A 20,909-nucleotide genomic window follows, 5' to 3' on the forward strand; every position below is an offset into this window, starting at 1 on the left:
AGAGGTCTTTACTCCTCTGTGATGTACGTGTCTGCTCCCGGTGCGTACGCGTAGATGAAGCGCAGGATATTCTGGTGAAGCTCGTCCAGGGTCTTGTCTCTCCTGTGCAAACCATCCACATCTCCCAGGTCACAAGGAAACACTGCATCAGGTGGAATAACGAGGGCAGAGGCCCCTGTACGAAGAGGCAGACATCTCTTGAAGAAACCTTTTAACCTACATAGAGCCCTCATGGTGCTTAATAACATAGCCAGGGCCTGGATTAAATTTACAAGAACATGGTTAAGCCGTGTGTCTTATGTATAGTATTAATTGTTTATGTGCTGAATAACACCATGCTTTTAAATGGGTTAACCATATAACAATAGCTTTAATTTGCATGATGTAGTTTAACAAGGTGTGTTACAGGTCAAGCAAATTTGTATAAACTGTAAGATAATTTTTTAATTCAATGAATAAGTACTGTATTTGTACTCATTACAATCAGTAAGAAGGGAGTAATGATTTAAAAATGTACCATGCTTGAGCGTGACTGAGTTTTCACAGAGGAGCACAGCAATCACAGCGTCTTCCTCCAGCACACGTGTTCTGAGACATAACTTGCAGTGCGCCTCCGCCAAAGAGATCCTTCAACATAAAAAAACCCATCAAAGTACTATTTATAAGTGAACATTATCTCCTTATTAGTTAATATTTTATTCTTACAAATATGAACTCAAAATAATCTGTAAAATTGTATTTAGTATGGCAATTAAACCCATTACAGGCCATGTAAATGTTTTGAGATTTAAAGCTAAATGTGACATTTTGTCCTGCAGTGGAAAACAGATTTATTTTCATAGTTTCACTTCCACAGAAAATAAATCACCACAGTGAAAAGACTTGTACACATTTGTCATACATAACCACATGAAAAATAGCCATCTCAGAGAACAGTTTGGATGAAAAGTTCTCCATCTAGTGGATGATAGTGACATTACTCTGAACAATGCCTTCTTGTCTTTACATAGTCTCTGGTTGTGAAGCAGAAAGTGAAGATGGAATACTATAGCAGCAATTATTATTTTAATTTGTAGTAGATTCTAGATTGCTTACAGTAGTTTGATAGAGGCCACAGACATCTTGACTCCCTGGCTCTGTGTTCGGACTCTTCGGCTGGCCATGTAGTAACCGTGGATTATTTTCTCTGCTTCGGGGCTGAGCTCCACATGCAAAGTTTGTGCATGAGCTACCAACTGGAAGGCATAGAATTAAGAACAGTAATTGCACTCTAAGCTCAGTGTATTTCAGTGAAGCAGTGTAATTTATTATAACAGCAATGCAAAGATCTTGGTATAAGAACATGTTTGTTAACCTCCCGGTAGTCTTGGGTAGAAAACTCCCAGCAGGATGGGTAGAGGGGTTTTCCAGGCTGCACTGCTTGCTGGAGGGTGTGGACAGTCTGGGCAAGCAGCGCCTGTTCTCCCATGATATCCTTACACTGAATGACCAGGCCAAAGGCGTCTGCTAATTGAATTGGTATGGGACCCATTTCCTGCTCACAGAAGGAGACAGTGCATCAGACAGCTGTCCAATGGGTTATGTTTTAAGTGTAAACCTGCCGAGACAATCCTATGAAGTAAGAACGTAACCTGAAATCTAAACTGTCTCTGAAATTCTATGTGTTACACAGTCTATTGTCAACGTTCCCCTCCAGGCTCAAGAAAAAACACAAAGCATTAATTATCCTCAAGGGCTCTACTGTGAGGTAATGTTGTCTGGGCAGGGCACTTCCTCCAAGAAAAGTAAATTGTCTCAACTTCCTGTTTTGTCTGTACTATGTACAAACATCTGAGTTAAATGAAAATTCTTGAACCCAGTGTACTGCACCACACAAGATCCACTAACAGATGACGATTTATTTCCCCAAAAAATCGCAACGCTGACCTGCTAGTACACATTCAGACCACGTTTTAAGCGAACTACACTAAAGTAACAGAACATTATGTTGTGACTGAACCCACTGCTGTTCCCAGTACGGCACAATCTGCCCTCCCAGACCGTCGGGACGCATCCATAGAGTCAGTGAAAGCCCAGAAGCTGCTTTGGACTGGGAAGGAAAGCTGCTGGTCAGCGTCCTCGCCATACTTCTTCCCTGGGATGAACACAGATGCTGTGCAGCTCTCAAGAACTGAGAAAAATTCAGAGTGCAGGAGAAGAACATTAAAGTACTCTGTTACTTTATGTGTAGCAGAAATTATCCATCATGTGAACTGCTGACAGAATCCTCTCCTCATGCTTTCACTTATTTAATAACCGCTTTGGTGCTTTACCTGACTGAATGGCATCCAACCTGTCCTTTTTATAACAGCCCAAATCTCCCAACATGCAAATGCCACCAGTGGCTAGCAGGGCAGAGCCAGCATGGATGTTAGCAGTGCCTGCTCCGTGTTGGTCCCGGGACAGAGATGCAAACATCTCCCCTGAGGCCTGATGCCTGACCCCACGGCACGCCAAGCTCAGGCTGTATGTCATTAGTCTGGCAAAAACAACAGAGGGGAATGGGAAATGAGGAGTATTAAATCTTAGGTTTCAGCAAAGCTGGCTCATGCAGACCATTTTACCTTTCCAGTATCAGAGTATCAGTGGTGACAACTAGGAGATCCAAGTTGTTAGATTTTTCTTTTGCATCTGCTCTAGTCTGCACCAAGCTGAGCAGCAAGCCCAGCTTTAAGGTGTTGTAGAGGCCTGGAGGGGCCACGTCCAACCCAAAGCAGTGAGCCACAATGGTGGAGAACCTCCAGCGAGAACCGGCTGTGGCCTTCAACAGCTCCTGGAAGCTGGCACTGACTTTACAGGGGTCTGTAGGGAGAGTGTGAGACATTGTAGATGTTTAAATATGGTAACGATGCACAGTGTGGGGGAAAAAAAATGGTTGAGATTAATCAGAATGTACTGTGTCAAGATGTATTAAGATCCAAATGTTATCTCTGTATGTCTTTGGCTGGGATTTCTGTGGCTTTGGACCAGAGTTTAATATGAAATCATTCACTGCCTTACACTCTGGCTCCCACGGTTGGACGCTATTTGCCTCTACACTCCAGGTAATGTTGGGCCACTGGTGCACATGCGCAGGAATGCCTAACACCCTGTAGAGGCGGCCGATTCTCATTGAGTTACACAGCTCATCTGTACGAACAGGGGAAACAAAGCAATAACACTCAAAGGGGTTGTTCTGTGCTGTCTGGTGATTATTGAAGAAACATGCATGCCACCTACAAACCACTGCCAAGAGAAACACAGAGTGAGGCCTTCAGAACAAAGATTTCTCTGTCTGCGAATCGCACAGCCAGCTAATGAGTGTTCCTTGCACTTATTAACATATATGTTTAGTAACGGGAACCCAGTGTATTGAATTCCTCTACAGGACTGGGTCAACAGAATATGTTAATCCTGGTGCTGAGATTTGCTAAGCTCCCACGGGGGCTGGCCGGACAATGTTATTAGAGGGGACAGAAACACTTAATATCCCACCATGAGGCACTGTGTGCGGCTGGCTGCACAAAAATCTATTTATTTGAACTCTCCCCCACTAAGTTTGTGTTCCAAAGTGAGCCTCATTTAGAAAGCCAGAGAAAATTAATGACAAACCTCAGTACATCTGACTGTGTGTAAATACAAGCTATTACAACCACATTATTCAGGACTGGGAGTGACTATAATGGATGAGAATATGATTTTACAAATAAATAATACCCCTTAAAATTTTGAGGATATTAATTTACAGTGCAGTATCTACTTTGGCATTTTGACTTGCAAATGAAAACTGAGCCTTTTAACCCAGAAAAACTTGAAAGTACTCATTTGTTATTTGCTATGCACAGTCACCATACACTAATGTCATTGCTTTGCATCTTTTAGCTGTCATACAGCATCAGCAAACTAAATAACTATCAAATAATCCAGGGCATATTCATGTCTAACCTTCTTACAACAAAAGCTTTAGATGATTATGATGAAGCAATTAAACTCTTTTTCCATAAATATGATTCTGGTAGTCAAAAAGTATCATATGTGTCAGGGATGCCTATTCATACTTACGTTGTGCTGTTTAGTTCAGAGGTTGTAAATAAAAGTCCTTTCTTGTGTTCTGCAGCTGTTTTGCAGATTAAAAATTGACTTAAAGGTAGCCAAAAAACACAAACAAATTCAAATCCTGCTTGAAAGTGTAGGTCAGAGGTGAACCTTATAAAGAACTAGTTACATGTTGTACAGTTTATGATATTATTTAGCGTTTTTGTTGTTTTAGAATTGGGTTATGTGAACCTTTGATATGTTTTCCTTTACTCTGAATTGTTGTTGATTGTGATGTGCTGTAAAACGTGCTGAAAGTGCACATTTTTCTTCACATGCCACATTACCCTCCCTTCTACCAGATGGAAATAGACCTTAAGCTTTGTTTCCCTTGACATTTTCTGCAATTATCAATCAACTTGTTGACTGGGTGACACTGTAATTAGGGACATTATACAATAATGGAGTGTGTCTGTGTTTCAGCAATTCACATTGTAGACCTACCTCTGAGAAACAGGGTGACAGACTGGTATCTCAGTGAGCTTTGCTGATGGGCCCTTAGAACATCCAGTGCTTTGACATGGATCAGCTCCACAAGCTGTTTGTCTGCCTCCACAAAAACACAGTTGCAAACATACCGATCATAACAATGCACGCAGTTTTCTCTTAACCTCATGTACCAATTCAGATGTCATTTCCAGTAACACTCAGAGGCATCACTCTCACCTCCCAACACTCTAAACTTCACATCCTCTTTCAGCTGGGAGTTGCAGATCATGCAGCTGAAGTCGTTTCTCACGGTAGCTGACTCTGTGGCTCCAGGTGCGTGGACACGAATGTGGTGAAACCCTACAGTCAGCATCCAGGAAATTAAATCAAATGTGAATCAAATTTTAAGTCTAGAAATGCTACTTATCGGACAGTTGCTTGAAACACACAATATGTTGTGTGTACAAATTCAACTGACTCTGGTCTGTCTTTATAGATAGCACTACTTGAAGGGAAGAGATAAAATTAGGGTTGAGAGGAGACAAATGTGTCTGCCCAGTAGTACCTTTAGAGCAGGGACAGTCATCATTAATGCAGAGGAACCTGGCCCCCTGGGTGTATTTCGTGACCCTCGTCATGGCAATGACCAGGCCCTCCATGGAGACAGGCCTCATGGGCCCATACCCACGAGGAAAACTACAAAGGTCCAACGTGTACTCAGGAAATGGAGGCAGATGTGTCAACTTTAGAATTACATTCACCTCAGAGGGAACAATCAGATGACACACTGTTAGAGGGCTGAGTGAGAACCAGTGGGGCAGAAACAGATGTAGCTTCAACAATTAATCATACCTGACTCTCTGTGTGTATTTTTTCAACAAGTGAAAGTGTCTTTATGGCCAGGAAGCAAACCTGAATGAGGAATTAGGCAAATATAATTACCCTTATAGTAGAGGCTGACATTTCATTTTAGCTTGCTCACAGTTTTCACTTACAGACTGAAACAAGGATGTTGCTCTTAGGGGATCACGCAGGACACAGTCACCCAGTATAGGATCCACCTCTATAACATCAGAGGGATTTACACCGATACAAAACCTGTAGACTGCTTCAATCTGTTGGGGGTCTGGAAAGGATGGCCAAAGTTTAAAATCCTTACTTAAATGTAGTTTCAGTAGTGATTTTTAACTTTAATTTCTGTTAGCTAACTTAACTTAGGTTATGAACATAGATAGCTATCTATCTAGTGTACGTTAAGCTAGCTAGTTTTATCATTTTCCTCACAGTTGCCCTACCGTTGAATGCTTTACAATCTTCGGCCAGTTTCTGGAGGCCACCACTTCTGTCTAAATAGACCAGAACTGACTTTTTCAACGATAAAATGACAGCCATTTTAACTTAAATGGTAAGAAAGTAGTACTTTGCTATAAGCTAGCATGGCGACGTTAGGCTGCATTGGCGCTCGAGCTAAGCTTCAACCCCGTTGCCACGGTGACCAGACGTTAAGGCCATTACATGTAAATTAGGGACTGTTCATAACGTAAAAAGGAGAAAATGGTGGTGCAAACAGGGGCAGGCATGTCAAATATTATACTGGGGGAGGATTTATGTTTTTTTATTTTGGCTCAGGGGAGGGGAATACAAAATTAACTGGTTTTATTTTGTATTTATTTTACACCATTTATTATAGCCAGAAACTGTAAAACAGAAATAATAGTTGCATTTTTAAATTTGATGTTGGACACATCATGTGCAACAAATGCTTCTGTCAGATTAAAAACATCGCCAAATCTGAGCTTAAAGTAGTTGTTGTTAATCAAAATCACTTTATTCTACAACTCATTTAAAATTTGGCTAAAAATAATATGTTAGCACTAATTAGCCAGCATGCACAAGAATGAAAAACCAATGTTTTTTACATCTTCAACCTTGAACTTTCAGACATCAAATGGTTAAGTTTTCTGCCAGTTACTTAGGGAGAATCAAGGAAAAATATATCCTAGCTACAAAGAGGGTTAAAAACAACAACAAAAAACAACTGTAGCCCCGTCACCACCAAACAGACCGCTGTTAAAAGATGTGGATGGTACCAATGGATCTGTTCCTTACCATCCTCATCCACCCCCTTCCCTCCTCTGATAAGTCATGAACAGTCCCTTATTTACAAAAAATAGTAATTGTAATAAAAATAAAATAAAAAATACATTATTATTATTACATATAAAGACACTCAGACTACATCTCTTTTATATTTTTTATTATTGTGCAGGAGTATAAGCCTATTTAACTGCTAAGCGTAGCAAAGCATTGTGGATTTCTAATTTCTGTAATTATGAATAAATGTGTTAAGGCAAAGGACAGCAAAAAACAAATACAAACAATCCAATATTTAAAAAAAAACAATTAACTCAGTATTCAAAGACAAACTGAAAGGTAACTTAAGAAGTAGAAGACATTTTTCTGTTTACAAATGTGACCTATGAACCAAAATGCTTTATTCAGTGGTCTCTCAAGTAATCCCTATTTCCAGCTTAGTTAAGATGAATATGTATTTTACAGTAATTACATGGACAAACACACTTCCATCTGGCAGTCAAATGGTGTGATTTCAAGTCCAGTGAATTGTTCAAGTTTTCCAGAAAACTGCTTATTGATTTCATTTAAGGGACAAATTTAAGGCTTTAAAAAGTCTCATTTTAGAAACCACCAGAAATTCCATTTATAGAGGCTGGCTGTCCTTAATTCTTAAAAATATCATCTGTTATGTATATATATTTATATAAATACAAATTGATAAAAAATAAAGACTTTTCTGGCATGCTTTGTTCCCACCAAAATCTGTTTTAAGTGCTGTTTTTTGTCTCATCCGCTCACTTTGGCTTCATAGAACAAGTTAATCCATGGTACAAATGCTTCCCTTTAGTCAACAGAAGTTACAATGGTTAAGGCAATCAACGACCTCACTGGGAATGTTTCATAGGAAAGAGTCATCAGAAGCTGGGGCGTAAGAGAAGCCCACAAAGGCATCGTCGGCCTCCATTACACTGGCGTTGACTATGGAATGGTCTTGGGACCAGCAGATGGAGTTGGGGACCGGCTCGTCTGTGAACTCAGGATCGAAGTTTGAGATGTCACAGTAAGAGCTCTGGAAAAACATCAGGGGAAGAGGGAATAAAAACATGGGTCATATTAGCATTCAAGGAACTAATTTAAAACAAACAGGATGTGTGTATTTATAAAAGTTAATTTGATGACAAAATACAACAATTACAATAGACATAAAATAAGACTTCTATTAACACCAGGAGGAGAGAGCATTCAAATATGATCAAATACAATACATAGCTTTCTTTAAATCTGCAGTCTTCAAAATCAATGTGAGTTATGATATATATTTTAAGTTCTGGGTGCAGATGTACAAAAGTCAAGTCACTGTGAAACACCTCTAAGTTTCTGATTGCTGGGAAACAAAAAAATATTTACCACTTTGGGTGTAAATGGAGGAGGGATCTTCTTCTGTACCAGGTCGTCCCAGTTGATGGATGAGAAGAAGCTGTGTGCTTTGATCTCATTCTGAAAATATAGCATAAACAACAACTTAAACTTAATCTTGTATCAATAGAAAGTTAGCTGAAAAAACCTGATTAATAAAATTCATTAATGACTGTTCATTTGTAACGTATCAGTGACATGATGTTCACAGATCGGCCACCAGAAGGAGCCCAAACACGTGGAGTTCTGCTGTACATGCAGTGTCTGTATGTGCACAGTGTGAGTGTTCTGATTTATCCCACTCACAAAGTCATCCCCCGACCCCAGTCTGTGTGTGCCATCTTTCTCCAGCAGGCCCTGGAGGATCGACCAGGCTGTGCTGGACGCACCGGGACGCATCACCAACGGCTTGTGGAGGATGTTGTCATACATTTCATGTGTGTCCCTGCTGTAGAACGGCGGCTAGGATATAAAAAGAAGAGACATTTAGCGGCATGTAAGTGAGTGTGACAGTACGATGAGGTTCTTTAACATTTAGCTGTAAAACGAACTGTGAAATTTGCTGCAGTTTACGTGTACATCACAGTAAAACTAAAAAGCTTTGTCTACGAAAGTAGTTAAACTGTTAATTGTGTGGCATGCTGAAAATATAAGCATGATGCGTGGGGGATATTTGAGGAGACGTGGGCTCAAATCTCAAAAACTCACCAGGCCGAAGAGCATTTCATACAGCACTGAACCCAGACACCACCAGTCGACTGTATTATCATATGGCTGCTTCCTCAGGACTTCTGGAGCTAAGTACTGGTCAGAAAAAGCACACAAACACAAAAATATAACACTTACATTTTGCTCTTGGCTTAAAATACACCAAATGTATATCAACTATTTTTAGTTATAAAAGCCTATTTTCCTCTCTGGAAAATGTGACTCATATCCCTGCACAGACAGCAGTATAGCCTTGAATGGAATACACTCACACTTTAATCATTAACCACACTTTATTCCAAAAAGTCTGTTAATGATTATTACGTTCTGATGCTGTACGTGAGCCTTCTTTAAAGTGTCTGGTGCAAAAGTGGTAGAAATTAAACATCCAATTCAATGGTGCCATACCTCAGGTGTTCCACAAAATGTCGTGGTGGTATCAGTCTGGGAAATGCCTTCCTTGCACAATCCAAAGTCCGTCAAAATGATATGCCCCTTTAAAGAGAGGACACAGGGACGTTTTTAGACAACATGTGCCACACAAGCAGCTCATTATCCCCGGGGACTGAGGATTCTATTGTTGCCCAGGAATGTTGGCTGCACTGAAGCTCAGTCGGTCCCATTCACCGTTCCCTCGCTTTCTCAATAAGGCTAGGCAAGAAATTCATTAGTAAGAGCTAATCCAATCACACGCTGGAACTGGAAATGACACTGTTGTGCACTGGTGGTACAATATGACTGGGAAAGAATGACATTAGTGCTGTATGGTCTTATGTAATAAATCTGCAGCCAGTGTTTAGGCACTGTGGTTCCATGAATACCTTATTGTCGATAAAATGATCTAACTTGAAAAAAGTTTGTGCTTTGTAATTACTGCTAGGGTGATTATGTCTCAATTGAACAGCAGTGTGTTGGATTACACAGCAGGAATACTCACCTCATGGTCAAGGAGGATGTTTTCTGGCTTCAAGTCTCTGGACAAAATTAAAACAAATGAATGTCAGTAAATGTGGCACAGGGCAGTAGCCAGTATTAGGAAACACTGATGTCATAAGTCCAAATTACACCACTGCAACCCCATATCCTGCAGAAATAATAATATTTCTTAGATTTGCACTATTTTTTTAATCTAACAATGAAAATGCACATTTCTGTAAACTGATGGATGGATCTAAATGCTGCTTCAAATACATTTCAACAATGGGAGGAATATAACTCTGAGAATCAGCCTTACAGAAAACTATGAAGTGTGGTTTTGATTTTAGAATGTACCTTTACATTCAGATTCTCAGGTTCAAAACCCCAAATTCCCCATAACAAACAAATGGTTGCTATGGCCCTGAAGACATATTATCATGTGAGCGTGAGCATGTGTCACACACGTTCAATTTATCTTCAATTTTATACATTTCATGACATCAATGTTTGATTTATTTGATATGTGTATAAACGGTACCTAAAACATTGTAACATTTTCTAGATCTGAGTTGTGTCAATTTACGTCCATTAAAAGTGCTCCTTGTTGCCACTGTCAGGCAGATTATTATTTTAAGTGTCTGACAACATTACAGAAAACACCCTACAGAGAAATGAAACATTTTTCCTGACCTTTCACTGCCCAGTTTGTTATTGTAAACAAGTCTTGCTCAAGAAGAAGTATCATTCTGAAATATAGTGAGAGGTGACTTGTTGCAGGAAAAACAATGGTGGAGATGTTAGTGAGAGTTGGAGAAGTGCTGGGAAGAGTTTGTTGTGTTGGAGTACAGAAAGAGTAGCTGAGTGTTATCTAAAAGCTTTTCAATGTCAGAATATTTAGCTGATTTCAATAAAGTGGAAAGTCCGCAAGATTTCAGAAGACTTCTCCTTGAGGGAGACTTGGTGACTCCACTAACAAACAGACCAGAGGCCTGTACTATGAAGCCAGTTCAACTTACCCAGGATATCTTTTTGTTATCTGGTTTGACTAACCCTAACATTGGCCATCTGGATAAACAGTACTGCAAAACTGGTTATCAACCTGGTCAGTCAACTCTGGGTTTTCCTATCCAGCCATGAGCGCATTCATGTGAAAGAGGTGGGGCTGTTAATTACGAGTGACATCATCAGAACCAGGAAAGAAAAACGTTTAATTTCTCTGTGGGGTCTTTTCCGTAATGTTGTGAGACACTTGTGATAAAAATGTGTCCCTGTTGGTGGCAAAACCAAGCACTTTTAATGGATGTAAATTGATGGTGCACATTTACCCATAGGCATTACATTGCAGCCTGATTTGTTGCTACCACTGCGACTGTGGCAGCCTCTCTCAATACTGGACCAATTAAAAAAATGCTGTCTCCATTAGTCATTTTCACACAACGCAAGTGTTCATTTGAATAAACCTCCAACGTACCTGTAAACAATGTTGAGAGAATGCAGATATCCAAGTGCACTTGCCATTTCCGCAACGTAGAATTTTGCCCTGGGCTCTGGAAAGGTCCGCTCTTTTTGAAGATGGAAGAAAAGCTGAAATAGAAATGTTCCGTCCGATTACTGAAATGTATTATATGGCAAATGTATTGTAGGACCATGAGTACAAAAATCATATTAACCATGATGTGAGTAAGTTGCGAAACATACTCTTACGTGTACACTGCCTTTGTCAGCCCTTTATCTGGTTATGTATTAACGTCACCTTTTTACACAAATAACTTTTACTGGAAAGTTTAAATATCGATCTGATTTAATTTTCATGTTACTGGTCTTTGTAGACAACTTATTCAGAAGGGCAAGAGGCAGATTTACTGAGATACAGATTGTGGTTAGTCACCCTCAGACAGTCAGTCACACGTGGCAGCTTTAAAAAGGCCGATTGCACATGAAGGAGGGGCGCAGAGGAAGTCACACTGTGCGTGTTCTTTATCACTAATGTTGTGATTTCTAATGAGATTTTCACACATGGAGGTGTGTTGACAAGCAACAGTGCCGCACTGAGGGATTTCATCAAAGCTATTTAATACAAATTTCCTGTTTTACTGCCATTCTCAGCTTTTCTTGAACCTGTGAGTTATGTCTGTGTGAGCGCATTATTCACAAAACTGAAACGACTCACTTCTCCTCCGTTGACGAAATCCAAGATGAAGTATAGCTTGTCTGTGGTCTGGAACGAATAATGAAGCCCGACCAGGAAAGGATGTTTCACATTCTTCAGCAGCACGTTGCGCTCTGCCATGATGTGTTTTTGCTGATTAGGAGGAGTCATTTATTAGAGATTTATAATTTACATATGTGTGCCTGAAACATTGAGAGTGTCACAGTCATATATCATAGTTAAGTTACCTCTTTTCTGTTGAGGATGACCTTTTTCTGTAAAACCTTGACAGCATAATACTTTCCATCATGTTTTCGTTTTGCAAGGAAAACCTGCATCACAAGGAAGAGAAAGCACGGTGAACAACGCATCACCAGCGTGATTCCAGATCTGATTCTCACTTCCTACGTGGAAAGGCCAACACATGCAGAACTAAAACTTGTTGCTACCCTGTGGAAACAAACAACACCACAGAAACACCTCTAAACATAACTAATATATACGCCAAAAATATAACATAATTCTACAAAGTTGATTTGTAAACTGCTTTCTGTGTATTGAAACTAATACATTAAAGACAATACTTTATCTAAGCAGTACCCGTGAGAATTCTCACTCTGCAGTGAACAGAAAACAACTGTGCTTTCCAGTATTGTGTTGTTCACATACCTTCCCAAAACTTCCCTTTCCTATGACTTTTAGAAAGTCAAAATCTGTGGGCTTGGCACTGAAAAGAAGAATTACAGCACATTAAATTCAGCGTATGTAAAAAATACACTGTATGTGATTACACAGCTGCAAGGTTAGTAAAAACAGTAAGGCGGTCTGCTTTGTGCTAACACAGATTTCTGTAAATATAAGTGTTAAAGTAAATATACGATAAGATCACATGGGACTTTATCTATCCTGAGGGAAACTGTTTTGCAGCAGTACAAAGTAGGAAAGACTGCAAATATACAGAGATCAGACATAAATATAACATATCAAATATCAGTACGGTGCAAATCCAAACTATACACAGTGTCATGACATATAAACAGGTTGAACATACTGTGGGTTTCCAGAGGGTCCCAGGTTAATGTTTCTGGAGGTAGAGTTGTTCTGCTAAACAGAAGAGAAAACATTATCTAGATTAACCGACAAAATGTAACTACAGGCCATTTTGTTTGAATAGTTGTTTTATTGTAGATTTTTGTATTATATGTTGGCTAGGTCTCTCTTGTGAAAGAGATTTTCAATCTCAATGGGACTTCCTGGTTAACTAAAGGTTAAATAAATAAATAAATAAATAAAAACTATTATGAATTTGGAGGAAGCTGGAATCAGAGAATTTTGTCTTTTTTTCCTTTAAAAATTACTAAAACAGATTAATCCATTACCAAATAAGTTGGGGATTAATTTAAATGTTGACAACTAATTGATTAACCACTGCATCATCAATCTAGACTATCCTACACATCAACTGAAAAGATATAGTCAGCAGGAAAACAAACATATTCACAAAAGAAAAACAGAAACTCAAGTTACTCACTTTGTCATCTTCATCCTCGGAGGCATCTGAGAAGTTCTGCATTTTGTCCATCAACAGAAACGTCCTCACATCTGGACTGTGAAGTTAAAGAGGGACCGAGCAAAAACAAAGTTCACATCAGCAAGTGAAGCAGGACAAAGCAGAACATTCTGCATCTTTCTTAATCTAATTCACACCAAGTGTGAAGCATGGCTGAACACATTTGATCTCATTAGATTTTTTTGGACTCAGATATTGAAGCCGTTCATCCTGATAAAGTCAGCAATGTAGTGTAACATCATGAAAGTGAGAACACCGACACTTACTGGTTGCAGAGCTGAGGATGTGAGACAATCCGCTTGATGAACTCATGCAACCCTGCTCTTCTTTGCTTGATGAACTCTAATGTGAAGATAAATATATCGTTTAAAACATACAATCACTAAGCAAACAACATGAATTATTTTTTTTACATCAGTTACTGGAATTCTGTCTGAGTGCATATTTCACATATCAGTCTAATGTGAACACTCACCAGGTTCAAAATTGTCCCCAAATATCCTCTTAGCGGGGATTTTTAAGTTCATAGCTGGAAACTGTTTCCTTAACTGCATCAAAAGACAGGAGAGCAGCAGATAAAATGACACAAGGGCTGGGAAACATCTATAGTCACAAGTATATAATTATTCTCAATGGTACTTTGAACAGCCATTAAATCAAAGACTAAGGGAATCAAAGACTCGTGGACAGATTTATGATAATGTGTCAAGATGTTCCACCACTCACTATGTTGTAGAGTTTATCAAACTCTGCGTAGCGTCTGAAGACAAACCATTCCTGTTGTCTAACATTGACGATCACTTTGTAAACCTAAAAAAGGGCAAGGTAGGTCTATGTAAGCACAAGGAGTAACATCACATGCTAATATGATCAACTGTTGTGATTGTATGCTTTTACAGAAATAACACTCATAGACTGACAATGAAACACACTGTAGAATTAAGTTGACACAGAACTGTCAATTGAACAATGAAGAGAATTTTTGTACGCACTGTGTAACGCTTTTTCTTGTCCCTCTGCTCGTTGTGGCAGGGTATGCTGACGTTGGGGAGACTGGGTTGCTCCTCCATCTTAGCGGCTGTCGGCATTCAAAGGTGCAAGGTCATAAAGTAATGCGTCCTCCTCAGGATAAGACTTCAAGTATACAACTGGCCCATCCCCATCCTGGGTCGCTGCTGCTGAGGAGAAAGGAGAACAGAACACTCTGTTATTCAGGAAGTGAAACTACTGTTTTCCCCTCTGCTCTCTACACACTTCAGCCTCAAGTGTTTAGGTTGTCCATACCTGACAAACATTCATCTCAGACAAGCAGCTTTTTATTGATGATTCTTTACTACTGTTTTGTTAGGTATTTCTTAGATGTCTGAGCCATGACATAGTCCTGTTGACTGTGGATCATGGATACGAGCAGCCATTAGCTCATCCATCATTCTACCTCTCTACTTTCTCGCTAGTTATCCAGGGGGTCACAGGGGGCTGCTTTTTTCAAATCATGCTTGTCTGCAGTACAACAGATCACTTGGCCCCCAGTTGCTTGCCTGCAAGTATCGCACTTGGTGTCAAAAAATGGCCCTAATCCCTATTCAAGGAAATGTTCTTGTAAAAAAATAACATATAACTTCCTCAATGGAGCTTTTTAAACAGCTATTTGAAAACCTTATCTTAAGGTCCCTGTGCTTTCTTGGAGAGTGAAGATTGTGGCAAGTGTGCACAGGCAACAACAGGAGGGTCAGTGAGCTGCAACATGACAGCAGGCGGCCCCCCCTCCCCCTGAGCAGCCAGTTAACTCACTCCTTCCTCTGAGCATGAACATCCCATCCTTCCTCTCATCTGATTATTCACTATAAAAATACACATATTATCATACATACATACTGATTAATCAACTTGTTAAAGCCCCACATGAGAATTACAAGTCTCTGTCTTCCACGAGTATTCATCTCACACGTACCGTCTTTAGCATGTGAACACACACACAAGCCCACACTCATTCACAGTGACACACACACTGGCTCTCTTGCGCATGCTGGGTCTGTGACATTCTCCCCTGTTCCGGTCAGTAGAAAGGTATTTTTAAACAACCTTCCAGGGGTCTTTGAAGCTGGAGTTACACAATAGGTTAAGAGTAAGACCCCCGGAGTTGTTCTTCCCCAGCGTTTAAAGAGAAATAAAGCTCATTGCTGAGGTGTAATAGACTCCTTCCCCTGACAACAGTAGTAACAAAAGGTCAAGACCTGAGTTCCCTGAAGATGGATACGGAGGTTAGGTTTATTACCATTGCAAAGAGTCTTATAAGTGAGTGATGAATTGGAAAAGGACATGATAGAAACCTATTATGTGTAGGGCAAATACTAAACACTGTGTGATGTGAATTAATCGCACACACAGATCTCTTTTCCTTCACCATGAGTTATGTAACGTCTTGTTTCTTCTACAACAAAGCTCTTTGTCTGCTGCCCTGACTCGTCCATTGTTTCATGTTCATGAGGTCAGCCTAGTTTGTTTAGTAGTTTTTGTTTTATAACCGCAATCGCTATTACTCTCAGTGTTGTTTGTTCACAACACAAGGAGAACCTGCTTTGGGTCAACATCCTCCCTCTGCGTATTGATTCCTGAACGCACCCTGAAGGGATATGTCATTCTGCTCACGTCGGGGTGAGGGTACAGGAAAAGAGCGCCCCTCTTTAAAATGCATGTGTGCGATCAGAGGGACCTTCATGCCCTCTTCATCACTAGTCCCCTTTTTCTCTTTTGTTCCCTTTAACTTTCTTTCGGTTTCAGTTTCAGCCACAGCTATCAAACCACAAAGACATCAAGAAAATAACATTTCCTCTACCACAATTGACTTCACTTTCATGCTAGAAGTTTTAAAGCTAGGGCTGTAACGAATCATTATGTTCATTGGAGTAGTCTGTAGATTATTTTCTCAATTAAACTGATGAATTGTTTGCTCTATTAAATGCAAAAAAAGCTTATCAAAATTTCTCAGAGCCCCAGGTAGTTTCATAAAATGTCTTGTCTTGTGCAATTCAAATAAATTTGACAATGACATAAAACAAAAAAACACAGAAAATCCTCACAGTTGAGAAGCTGTAGGCAGAAAAGTTTTGTATCTTGCGCTAGAAAAATGACAATTTCATTTTTAAAAACAGTTGCTGATAAATTTTCTGTCAACTGATTGATCGATTGAGTAACAGTTAAAGCTCTTGTTAAACTGGATTTTCAAGAATGACATTCAGATGCCAAAGTGTGGCTGTATCTAACAGATTTAGCTCCTCCTATAGCCGCTGCAGGGGTCAACAGATGTGTTTGTGTTTTTAAAACCTGGCCATTAAACACAGAGAGCTGGTGAGGTTTGTGCAACTGTGGCTGGTGTGCACAAAAACGGTTGGCTATTTCCGTGAGCTGCTGCACATCTGTGCTTGTTTTCATGGTTAACTGACTCTCTACGTCACTGGGTAGGACCCGCTTTTTAACATTCCAGAAATATTTTTTGTTTAGGGGAGAATTAACCTATAAGTGCCTAGTTAGTACGACTTACATTTTCAGCTGACACTGCTACTCCTTCATATGGAATGCTGCAGCTCACCACACCCACGTAGAGGCATTGTCAAGTTTGTAATAAGAATTCAAAACAAAGCTTGGAAAGGCATAACGAGTATGAAAAGGAACAAGATTAATGTTAAGCACATTCTCTGGCCACTGTTTAGACCCAGCATGCTCTGCACGTATGCCACTACATGAATTAACTTGTGCTGACAGGCACAAATACGCTCAACTACTACACAGGATCAAAAATAGCATTCTTCCTGCTTAGCTCGAACACACATCCTTGCCTGTGGATATCCTATGAGGATGTTGAACATATTTTTTGCGACATGTGTGGCCATGTATCATGCGTGACAAGCAGTTTCAGCGAGAAAACAAAGCTCACTTCACCCTACAATGTTAAATCAGTGCTGAAAGCTCAATCAGGCTTGCATCCACTGATAAACAAGGAAACACAGACCGATGCAAGCTGAAATGGTTTCTGGAGACAAACACAAAGAGCTGAAACAGGAAGACGACCTATTTCAAAAGAGCTACCAGGTATTTTTAACTTTGCATAAATACAAATAAACTAATCAAAAGCTGTTTAGATTCACTTAGAAACATTGACAATAAACCTAAATAGTCTGTTACATGTGGGATGCGACTTAATGACTAAAACATTTTTTCAATTTGGACTTATCTCATTATAATGCAACAGAGACAGATCTCTGACTGAGGAAGTGCAGCTGGAGAGGCGTGAGGGGCATGAACTCAGTCAACCTCCCATGCATGCAACCAACCTCAGCATCTGGATAAGCTCCTAACCTGACCTGACTGTCCAGACAGCTCACAGAAAGCCACAGTCTGCAAATTGTGGTGCTGACTTCCTTTTAGAAACAGGTCTGAATCAGCGTGTGCGCTGACAAAACGACAAGCTCATCAGCCTTAGAAAATTAGACATCAAAGAATGCGGGATGCTCTTGCTGGGCAGGCCTAAACAACTTATGGCAAATCAGGTCTACCTGTGAGATTTGAACTCCCAAATCACAGTTCTCACAGATGTAGAGATCTCACATAGTAAAATCCATCGTTCATATCTTGAAATGTGTCATGTTATACAAAACATGTTATAGATAGCCACATGTTACATCAAAGAAACAGCTGGGAACCTCCTCAAATCATAACAAGCAGAAAGCTAGCAGATTTCTACGTTACGGAGTTGAAATATTAATCAATTGTCCTTACATTCTCCTATTTATGACTGTTTTAATTTCATTGTTCTTGTGTTAGAGGAGGGAGGATTATCAAGACATGCATCCTTCTTGTCACTACACACTTGTTACCTAAGTTTTATGTTGCATCACAGGAGGAAAAACATTCATATACACATCATCAGGCTTAAAAATGGTTGTCTGCCTCAGTCCATACCACACAGCTGAATCAATATCCATTTTGGGGACTAATTATGACAGCCTATGAGGTCTGACACATCATTTCTGCAGGCAGAGAACAATTATATTTGGGAGGATAACACGTCCCTGGCACACATCATTGAAAAGACCTCGCCTTGTTCAGTTTAAATTTGGCTGAGCTAACACCTAAGGCTATTTGTGTACTTACACCGGTACAACTTTTTTCTTTTAAAATCTCAGCACAGATCACGTGTGTTACAGGAAAGGAGCATAAATACTTTCTCCAGCCGAGGAGAGGAGAACAAAATGAGCCGGGGGAGAGAGGAGCTGAACACATAAACACAAATAAAATACCAACACGCACATTCCCACACCAAATGAGAGGACTGACATGCTGAAACAAGCCCCCACATGCAGCACAAACTGTAAACAATGCGGCAAAAGCTCACAGTTACACATGTGCTAAGTTCCTTGTTAATGCTACACAGCAAAGAAGCTAACCTAACTTTGTTTATAGTACTTTGCTTCCACTGTTTAGTGATGTCTTCGAGTAGAAAAAGTTATTGTTAAGCTATATATAACGGTTAGCCCTTTTATTTTTATTTAAAAATAACGTTTTGTTACTTATATTGTTACTAAAGCGTCGTGTGCTAGGTATATGTAACCCAACGGCTAGCCAACACTACGTTAGCCAAACGAGAACAAGGTACCGTTTACATGGACATCACGTACCGTACAGTGTTCTGATGCGGTGTTCATCTATTTTCGCTGGTCCAGTGAGGATACTTCGCTCTACAGCATTCAAACCGTCACCACAGTCAACATTTTCCAGTTTTGGTCCGGACAAAAGCCCCTAAAGTCTCAAACTGAGCGTGTATTTTCTTGCTGTCCATAAGCGTACTGTCAAGTAAGTGAGAGAAGCAGGAAACATCAGTCTTTCCTGGCTGTAGAAAGTTCCAATGAAATTTTGTCACGGGACTTCACAACTGCAACAACCGTCAGGCCGGACACAATACACCGGTGCACTTCCGGTATGGCATTTCAAAATATAAGCAGATAACTTCGACGTAACATGAACATTTATTTTATTTGTTTTATTCTATTTTATTTCATTTTATTATTTTTTATGTCCATATTATTGTCCATGTTATTATTAATATCATTATGTCCGTGAATTTGTTTTGGACTGATATTCACAGCTAGCTGTCAGATGTCATCATTCAGTAACATTGATGTATTTTATTTTATGGACAAACTGGATACGATTATTTCAGATACTATTAATCTTGTGATTATTCTGGGTAAATATCACATTCACACTTGTATATGGAAAGGATCCCTCCTTCACTGTGTTCATAACTTTCCCACCTTCAAGCTGCTAAAATATATGGAAAAATTGAATAGTAAAGCGAAAGTAAAGCGTATATCTATATCCTGTCTATATATGTATATCTTCATCTTTATTTGTATCTTTATCTAGTATCTTGCTCTTTTAATGTATCTTACCTTGCCCTTTTGTGCTCCTGATTTGTTTACTTGCTTGTTTCTCATTTTTTGTTTTTGTTGCCTTTTTGTTTAAAAAAAAATCTCTCGATTTTCAAAATAATGTCACCTCTATTGTTCTTTTTTTGTATTTGATTGTATTGTCACATCATTTCCTCCATTGCTGCTGAATTATAACTTATGTCTTTGTACATCTATTCCCTTACTTGCGCTGTATATTTTTCTTGTTTTAAATTAAAAATAAAACTGTAAGTAAATAAATAAATAATACAACTTTTTATATAACAAGATAAAACACAAAGTAGTTAAGTGCTGGAATGTTGCTTGCACATTTACAAGTAGCCTATGAAGTACAATATTGAAGTATTTGTGCTTGCGTGCGTGAGTATTTACATGTCACACTTCTTTATAACCTACCTCTACTCCATTACATTTAAGAGAAAATTAAACAATATAGCCTTTTTAACAATAAGTTACCAGCCTAAAACCATGTTATGTATGATGATGCATTGGCTTCATTACAATCAGCACCAAAAGTATATTCTAATTACGCATCAATATCAATGCAACAATATAATTAACCCAATAATGTGATACAGTGGTGAAAAGTAACTGAGTACATTTACTCAGATACTGTACACAAGTATAATTTTGATGTACCAAGTAGGCTGTATTTTGATGTTGTTACTTTTGCACTTTAGTATGCAGAACCTGTGCCTTTTATATTGTGATATTATTACTTTTTACTTGTACTTATATATTAAATCATGGCTGGATCAACCCACTTCAACACTTCTCTCTGTGCAGTGTGTAGTTATGTATCTTATCATTTCAAAGTATACCAGTTAAAGTGATTTATATAGGAACATGCACTGTGTGGCCTTGAATAAATAATAAAAACAGCCATCTGGACCTCAGGATAAGGTAATAATGTAGAACCTGTATAAAGGGACTTGTCTACATTAATTTTAGGTGATATTGGAGTTGGTGGTGCACAGACTATAGGTCAGAGATAGACAAATGTACTGTTGATCAAATTTCCAAAAGCCATACTCACCACAAACCTGTGGTTTTTAATCCAGCC

General features: G+C 39.3%; 2 protein-coding genes across 4 annotated transcripts; both read right to left on the reverse strand.

Moving 5' to 3' along the window:
- Positions 1 to 8: 8 nt before the first annotated feature.
- mcmdc2 (minichromosome maintenance domain containing 2) lies at positions 9 to 5,934 on the reverse strand. Its single transcript, XM_050056938.1, has 14 exons — positions 5,838 to 5,934; positions 5,538 to 5,668; positions 5,395 to 5,454; positions 5,108 to 5,303; positions 4,780 to 4,902; positions 4,558 to 4,659; positions 3,040 to 3,168; positions 2,604 to 2,841; positions 2,313 to 2,518; positions 2,004 to 2,170; positions 1,355 to 1,534; positions 1,096 to 1,235; positions 518 to 627; positions 9 to 175 (listed from the first exon to the last, which is right to left on the reverse strand). Exons 1-14 carry the CDS (start codon positions 5,932 to 5,934, stop codon positions 9 to 11), a joined length of 2,046 nt encoding a protein of 681 aa, XP_049912895.1.
- An 848-nt stretch (positions 5,935 to 6,782) lies between these two features.
- On the reverse strand, positions 6,783 to 19,277 carry sgk3 (serum/glucocorticoid regulated kinase family member 3). Of its 3 annotated transcripts, none has more exons than XM_050057131.1 (17): positions 19,055 to 19,277; positions 14,372 to 14,554; positions 14,106 to 14,189; positions 13,855 to 13,927; positions 13,646 to 13,721; positions 13,341 to 13,416; positions 12,861 to 12,910; positions 12,479 to 12,536; positions 12,058 to 12,141; positions 11,831 to 11,962; positions 11,132 to 11,244; positions 9,680 to 9,716; positions 9,151 to 9,237; positions 8,743 to 8,838; positions 8,341 to 8,496; positions 8,026 to 8,115; positions 6,783 to 7,687 (listed from the first exon to the last, which is right to left on the reverse strand). In XM_050057131.1, the coding sequence occupies exons 2-17, from the start codon at positions 14,465 to 14,467 to the stop codon at positions 7,517 to 7,519; spliced, it is 1,479 nt and encodes a 492-aa protein (XP_049913088.1). In that variant the 5' UTR covers positions 14,468 to 14,554; positions 19,055 to 19,277; the 3' UTR covers positions 6,783 to 7,516. The 3 variants fall into 3 exon arrangements, with proteins under 3 accessions (XP_049913088.1, XP_049913086.1, XP_049913087.1); XM_050057129.1 differs by having other exon boundaries at positions 12,861 to 12,913; XM_050057130.1 differs by having other exon boundaries at positions 12,861 to 12,913; positions 14,372 to 14,557.
- Between the last annotated feature and the right edge of the window lie 1,632 nt (positions 19,278 to 20,909).

This window comes from Epinephelus moara, chromosome 11 (genome assembly GCF_006386435.1).
Source record: "Epinephelus moara isolate mb chromosome 11, YSFRI_EMoa_1.0, whole genome shotgun sequence".
NCBI classification, from domain to species: Eukaryota; Metazoa; Chordata; class Actinopteri; order Perciformes; family Serranidae; genus Epinephelus; species Epinephelus moara.